General features: G+C 37.3%; 2 protein-coding genes across 2 annotated transcripts in view; one reads left to right on the top strand and one right to left on the bottom strand.

The window, feature by feature from the left end:
* PFKP (phosphofructokinase, platelet) overlaps nucleotides 1-5,811 on the top strand; it is a 47,195-nt gene extending 41,384 nt beyond the window's left edge. The window contains exons 18-24 of the mRNA XM_009325560.1: nucleotides 3-94; nucleotides 1,200-1,261; nucleotides 2,272-2,383; nucleotides 3,862-3,961; nucleotides 4,293-4,298; nucleotides 4,603-4,708; nucleotides 5,270-5,811. Coding sequence (XP_009323835.1) covers nucleotides 3-94; nucleotides 1,200-1,261; nucleotides 2,272-2,383; nucleotides 3,862-3,961; nucleotides 4,293-4,298; nucleotides 4,603-4,708; nucleotides 5,270-5,423 — 632 coding nt within the window. The 3' untranslated portion in view covers nucleotides 5,424-5,811. The remainder of the gene's footprint in view (nucleotides 1-2; nucleotides 95-1,199; nucleotides 1,262-2,271; nucleotides 2,384-3,861; nucleotides 3,962-4,292; nucleotides 4,299-4,602; nucleotides 4,709-5,269) is intronic.
* A 1,042-nt stretch (nucleotides 5,812-6,853) lies between these two features.
* The window catches only part of PITRM1 (pitrilysin metallopeptidase 1), a gene marked incomplete at its 5' end in the record, with an annotated part of 29,528 nt that continues 28,746 nt past the window's right edge, over nucleotides 6,854-7,635 (bottom strand). Inside the window, one exon of the mRNA XM_009325559.1 lies at nucleotides 6,854-7,331. Within this exon, the coding sequence (XP_009323834.1) occupies nucleotides 7,238-7,331 (94 nt within the window). The remainder of the gene's footprint in view (nucleotides 7,332-7,635) is intronic.

Raw genomic sequence — 7,635 nt, 5'->3', positions numbered from 1 at the left:
TTATTGTGGTTATCTGGCTAATATGGGGGCCCTTGCGGCAGGAGCTGATGCTGCTTATATCTTTGAAGAACAGTTTGATATTCGAGAGCTCCAGGTATAAAGCATTAGAAATGTTTTCCTCAGTTTTAAGTAGATCCTAAAATTGTTGTACATATATAGCATAATGTGTATATTTGAAATAGACTGCTCATGTTACAAAACCCCCAAACATTTAGCTTGTATCTAAAAGTTACATTTGTCAGTAGCACTTTCATATAATGCCGGTTCTTACACCATATTATATAAAGGAACATATACCAGTTATTCTTGGCATCAGATTCAGTTAACTGACAAAATTATTGTATTAGTCATTAAACACTACTAGGTGAATTGTTTCATTTTTATTCTTCTGATTGAAATTAAAATTACATGTAAATGAACAGACCTGGGCAGTTTTAGAAGAAAAACAAATAGAGGGAAAAAAAAAAGAAATACCTTTTCCCTTGTGTTAGACAGCTATTCGTGTCATGAGTTGAACAGTATGTAAGGTGTATTAGATACTGATTTTGATACCACAACTATTCAGAGCATGTTTGGAAGTGTTACTGAATTAAAGATCTTGGGCTTTAAGGATTACAGATCAGGGTGTAAGCTGATATGGAACTTGTCTACTATGAGGCTTTTACACTTCTGAGGTAGCTCATGCTGGCTGCAGTCATGGACGAATATAAAGCTAAACAGACAGAAATTTCCTGAAAGGAAAAGAGGTGTGAAATGAAATGTAATTCCTCCCCACTCACTTCTCAGTGGCGTGTACTCTTCATGGAAGTACCAGCACAGCAGTACATCACTGTATCCATAACAAGACTTTTGCAAGGACTGGGAGTAAGGGCAAGATACAATTTTGTAGCAATTTCTATATTTTTATGTATATTGATGTTATCCAACTTGGTGCTATACCAGAATAGCATACAAAAAAACAACTTTGTGTTGCTATTAAAGTCAGTTAGTTGAGACGTGGAGGAAGAAGTTAGTTTTAACCAAAGATGAATAGCCATACACAGTATAGTATCCTGGGTCTCCAAAAACCTGCTGATTATTTGAACTTGCACATAATATTTGATGTGGAATATTTTACAGAAGTCCTCCGGATATGTAGGTTCATTAAAGTTGTTTCAGAGTTCTGTATGGCTTGTTAAAAATACTTCTGTTGTTTCTAGGCTAATGTGGAACACTTGACTGAAAAAATGAAAACCAGTATCCAGCGTGGTCTGGTGCTGAGGTAAGCAAAAGTAGTTTTAATAGATGGCATCAGTGATGCTGAGCACTTCCAGCCAAGTAGGCTGTTTGGCCACTTGCAAAGACACTCTAAGTCTATATTCCTTGATTATTCCTTTAGTGTGAGATTTTTGCTAAAGCTGTAGCTCCAGAAGGCAAGTCTGGGAGCTGTCTGGATTCTCAAGTTCAAAACTTCCTTCTTTCTATGTGAATGTATTTGCTCTACAATCTAATATTCTATCCTATTTTCAGCCTGTTTTCTCATTGGCTTTGTCTTTTATTGTAGGTTCTTTCTTACTAAAGGTAGTGTGAAAACTGGCATACATGCGTACACGTATAGTATGGCCTTTACTATAAAAATCCTACTTAGATTTTAGGAGATAATAAGATATCTTTCAAAAATAAAAACATTTAAAATATGTTGATTAGCATGTTTTAAAATTATACCTTCTTAGGCAGCATGAATCAGGCTGTAGCTTCTTTCTTTCTTTAGCTTTTATTTTCAGTATGCCGAGTGGCAAAGGGCTAAAAAATGAATACCACAATAAATTGTATGAGGATACCATTATATTTGTTCAGTTTCTACTAGTTGTATGACTAGTGTGAAAAAATAGCCTACGTTTACAATATTGGTAAGGAACAGCCTAAGGTACTATTTATTATCCATGCTTTTATAAAGATCAAAATGATGATGGATGTCGATGACTTTTTGTTTTAATCCAGTTTTTCCTCTGCATAATGAACTTGTCAGACCTAAAATGATATTTTTTCACTACCTTATTCAACAATGGATTCCAAGTGACCTGCTAGTGATGTCAGTGTAGTAAAAGTAATGCAGACTTCAAAATCATTAGCATGTTACATGAAAGTGAACATATGTGATTAGATGAAAATACCCAAGCCATGATTACTGGTATCAAGAAAATGGGGAAAACATTTGTCATTCAGTAGCTGTAAAGACATCCACTACTTAATAGTAAATTTGCTAACTGTATCTGGCCTTAATTGTTACAGAAATGAGAACTGCAATGAGAACTACACAACTGACTTCATTTATCAGCTGTATTCTGAAGAAGGAAAAGGAGTGTTTGACTGTCGAAAAAATGTATTGGGCCACATGCAGCAGGTAAAAATCACCTTAAAATTACAGACAAGCTTAACTTTGAACAAAAAGCATGCACTATTCAAGCATTTCAAGCAAGCCTGACTTGGGATTAAAGAAAAAAAAAAGTGTATGGATTTTTGTTCATAGGTAACTCAGAAGTTTTTGTTAGGAGTATGTTTTATTGCAATTCCTTCTTAAAAATCTAGGAAAAAAAAATGCATTAGATTCTTAGGGATTTTCATTTTTATTCCTCCCCTGTCTATATTAATAAACAATTACACTTTTTTTAATAGATAATACAGCTCTCTTACTATTATTGTAATACATCCTTAGAACACACTTATCTACCCATCTGTAATGTATCTGGCTTCTGAACCCTGGAAGAGATGAGATTTCGTTAAGACAGTATGTGCAGATGGATTGTTCTTGTAGAAGAAACAGCACTGAGCTACTCCTTGTGGTCTTTGTACCTTGTATCTCTTGATCTCACTATACTGCTTGTTAGTGGGCAAATAGTAAGTTTCTAGTTTGACTACACTAACCACCAAGACTGAGGTAGAGTAAAAAATACATCTAGAGCCAAATTTCTCAAGTACTAGTAGTGAAATGACTGTCTTTCCTTTTAAGTCGTTTCAAGTTGTATGTATATTCCCCTTACTCATATTTTTAGATTATTCAACACTGAGCTTGACACTTTCTGCATAAAATTTAGCAAAGTTTGCTTTGAAGGTCAAGACCAGCATTAGTCAAACAATCTGTTTGGAACTATTTGGAACTACTTCACATATGATTTCAGATCCATCTGCTGCATTGAAAATGGACAGAAAAGTCAGACTTTATATAATGTAAACAGAGAGTTTAAAAAAACCCCAAACACCACTTTTGTTCCCAGAACTATATAAAGGCTGCTGTAATATTTGGAATGAAAGCAGCCAAAAAACCAGAAATCATGCAATTACTAGTCTAGGAGGTCCCAGCGCAGTTGTTTTGTCCTAGTGTTGCATACATTATGTATGTATACATAATGTATACATACATTATGGCCTTCCTCGTTCCAGCTGCAACAGAGCTGTGCTTCCCAGACTCCCTAGATTACAGAGTCAGCCCTTGGGTTTCTTAGGCTCCCTCTGACACCTCTCCTTCAACAGTTTCCTGGTTTATATTATGCTGAAACCAGGTTGCCCTGTGGCAGAGCGATAGCTGGGCAGTGCTTAATGATCAGCACTATGGGGAAATGAAAGAAAGGGAGAACAGTGCCCTCCATTTATCTAAGTGAAAAGTAGAATGCTCATTGATCCGTAATACAAGTGCTTAACACAAAGTTTAAATGTTGTAGCTTGATTTGCATGGCGGGGTTTTTGGTTGGTTTGATTTTCTAAGTAAGTGGGGGAAATGGAAATAAGAGGTAGAGCAGGCTATTAACAGAGGTGACTGATAAAATAAAAAGACACAAATACTGGTTCTATAACTAAACTAACAAACAGCTAATTTTCACACAGGGTGGTGCACCTTCACCATTTGATAGAAACTTCGGGACAAAAATTTCTGCAAAAGCTATGCAGTGGATCTCCAAAAAACTGAAAGAAACCTACCGAAAAGGTGCAGAAATATTTGGTACTACCTCTTGTTACTGTCTTTGGTTAGCTATCAGTATATAAGACTGTTACACAAACATATGAATGTATATTAGTTTGTTAGTCAACAAACTTCTTTCCCTCTTGATTATGTTATTATTCAGTAGTGCCTTGCTGTGCTTCCTACTGTAAGAAGACTTCCCCTCAAGTGAGGTCAATAATTCAGATAACTGTTTTCTTATCTATCTTTAAAAAAATGCTAGTGTGATTGCAGTTTTTCATGCATGAAGGAATTGATGGTTATATAGTTACATCTGTTCTTCCTTTTTGTTTCATGGTGGCTACATGGGAGACAGAAGAAGGTAATGTCGTCTTTGGGAATTTTTGTAAAGCACTATTTACTAAAATCTAATTTAAAATGATGTTAAAATTCAGTCTTGTTGCTTAATTACACTGTATTTTCATTGCTAATCACCAAAGCTAAATTAAAAAAGTGAAGGTCTCCTAACCCTATTAAAGTACTAATTGATGTTTTATCATTACATTAAATATTCAGTAACTGAAATTAAGCTACTGTAAGCTCCCTATTCAATTTAACTACAGAAAAGGGTATTTGCCCTTACAAGCGCGAGTAAGAAAGATCCTGAATTATTTCATTCTTTTTAGGAAAAGTATTTGCCAATACTGATGATTCAGTTTGTTTGCTGGGAATGCGTAGACGGAACCTTGTTTTCCAACCTGTGGCTGAGCTTAAGAATGAAACGGACTTTGTGTATGTATATGCTGCTTACATTTTAAACATCTCAACACAGGCTTCCTTTCACCACATCAAATGAGCATCTTCTCCACGGTGCTGACACACAGCGTTTGCCAACTGTTTTATTGCACTTTTGTCTTTGGCCTACATTCAGCCAGTGATTCACTTTGTTCACTTGTCTTTTCTAACAACTCTCTTCATCCTCTCCTTACGCTTGAAGTCTCTTGTTATGAATTCTGGGATTCCACTGTCCTTTTAAGTTAACGTTCTCATAGTTGTCTTTGCTCTAATCCCTAGAATTACTTTACCTCTGGTACAGTTGAGTGCAGCAGCCCAATTTGGTATTATACTTACCTATAAAGAACATCTTTATAGTAAAATTTGTTCCTTCAGTATTCTGTCCTTACTTCTCCCCATTTTGGGTCAGTGTTTACATCTCACCATAAATGTCAACATCTGATCCTATTTATAAGGAAGGCTATTACTGTTAGCGCTGTCAAATAACCTACAAAATGTGTTTGTCTTGGCTGCCAAGTAAATCACCTCTTTCCCCCCCCCACCCCCCCTCTTACACAGACACAGGATTCCCAAGGAGCAGTGGTGGCTGAAGCTGCGGCCACTGATGAAAATCCTGGCCAAGTACAAGACCAGTTACGATGTTTCAGATTCAGGCCAGCTGGAGCATGTTGCTAGGCACAGCCCAAAGGAAGCAGAAACCGGAGCCATCTAAAGACATCACTTTTAGAATAATCTAATAGATGCACATTGTGAGTAACAATGCTTTAGAATCGTTACAGCTTTGTTTTGTAACATTTAAATTATTGTACCAGCACTTTATGTGAAACAAGATGTTCAGATGTCACACAGATTTTGTCCTGTATTTGTGTTGTTTGAAACAAACCCTAGCATCTAATAGCTAAGCACTGTTTACTGATACTACCCTTTAACAGTAAGTAAGTGCAACACCGCTCTATGCGCTCTGTAAGTAAGTTACTCATCTACTGCACTTTGTTTCGGAGTACTTACACCCAAAAAAGTGTAGATGGCTAGCTTTGTGTTGAGTTACAGGATCGTGCTTAATGTATCTGAAGTGAAATAAAGTACTGTTGCAAACATCATGAGTGACTTGTCAGAAATTGTATTCACCTGCTTTTAAACAATTGGGGGAATAATGCTTCATGAAGGATTCTCTATACGTTCCTGTGAAGGAAAGAAGCAAGCTGCCCTTTTCCTTTCCTAACCGTGCAGGAAGTATTTACAGCAGGGCAAACTGTTTTACACTGCTTCAGGATTAGGCTAGAACTCTGCATCCTTTCTCCTTGTACAGGGATGATAAAATTAGGGTGGGTTTTTTTTTTTGGGGGGGGGAAGCTTTAACAATTTGAGATTCAGAAGGGTGTAATCAGGTCATTGCTTCATGTTTCCTTTCTCTCAGCTTCTTCAAGACTACTAAAAAAAAAAAGTCCCATAATGATCAAAAAGGATAAAATTGATTTTTGAAATTAGAATCATAGAATCATAGAATCATTAAGGTTGGAAGAGACCTCCAAGATCATCGAGTCCAACCGTCAACCCAACAACACCATGCCCACTAAACCATGTCCCTAAGCGCCTCATCTACCCGTCTTTTAAATACTTCCAGGGATGGGGACTCAACCACTTCCCTGGGCAGCCTGGTCCAATGTTTAACCACTCTTTCAGTAAAGAAATTTTTCCTTACATCCAGAGCCGCCAGCTTCTCGAGGAGAATGCTGTGGGAGATGGTGTCAAAGGCCTTACTGAAGTCCAGGTAGACCACATCCACAGCCTTTCCCTCGTCCACTAGGCGGGTCACCTGGTCATAGAAGGAAAATTAGAAATTAGGCTGACACAGCCAAAAATGTTTCCTCATGCCAGCGTACCTGTTAACTGGACCTTGACAAAAAGTTAAATACTAGACTGCGTCATATCAAAAGATGACTGAGTGTTGCCCAGAGCGGCAAGCTGAGTTGAACTTAAAATATGCTGTACACTGATTCATGAGTGATTTGCCCACTACACTGCAATTCACTACAATCTTGGTGTGATGCGAGGTGGAATGTACTGTCACAAAGCTCCTCTACCTGTAGGTGGCTTCTGCCAAGGGAGCTGGAATTATCACACCAAAGAATGAAATCTGTCAGTGTGAGACACGTAGTTTTTATATATCCAACAGCAGACATGATTTCAAACAAACTCCATTTAAAACGCTAGTTTTACATACACAAAAATATTTAATTTATATAGCTTTCAGAGCAACTGGAGGAGTGAGTCTTTAGTAAAATATTAAGGTCTGTCTTTGCCATAACAGAGCAAATCATTCTTGCTCTCAAATACTGTATGGTTTGAAAATTTTTCACATAGTTATTTCAAGAGGGACAGCTTTTAACTGGTTTGTTGGACACTTAAAAGGAGCAATGAACATTTAAATTGGACCATAGCACAGTTACAAGTTACTACAAAAAACTAATTGTATAGTCACACAGATGGGCTTGTTTTGTATTGGCTTGGATGTTCAGCAGCAATTCATCGTTTGACCCATGAGGGATCTTTGGCGATATCTGCATTTTCTGGGCCAAGTACAGCTTGGCCACGAGTGCTCTTCCCAACTGCAAGATACCTGCAAGAAAAAAACACAAATGAGAAGCTGCTGCATTCAGTTATCCGTAACTCTGCTATACAAGTTAAAAATATTCCCATCTCAGGAAAAAGCGCTGTTTGGTACGTACCCATTGTTTGCTTTTACAGCATCTTTTGGATTTACACTGTTTTTTCCCCAGTCATCACGATACAACCACCTCCTAAGGCATAGCCCTAACTAGCCTATTTCCTTACCCTTGTCTTCTTCAGTAGTGGAATTCTTAAGTCTAAAGTGGAGTTCAGAAGTCTGAAGAAGCACAAAGTGTTACGAGTCTAAAAGAACC

Source organism: Pygoscelis adeliae, unplaced genomic scaffold, assembly GCF_000699105.1.
Source record: "Pygoscelis adeliae isolate BGI_AS28 unplaced genomic scaffold, ASM69910v1 Scaffold175, whole genome shotgun sequence".
NCBI classification, from domain to species: domain Eukaryota; kingdom Metazoa; phylum Chordata; class Aves; order Sphenisciformes; family Spheniscidae; genus Pygoscelis; species Pygoscelis adeliae.
Note: the sequence above shows the minus strand (reverse complement) of the source record. Positions and strands in the feature narration are given on the sequence as shown.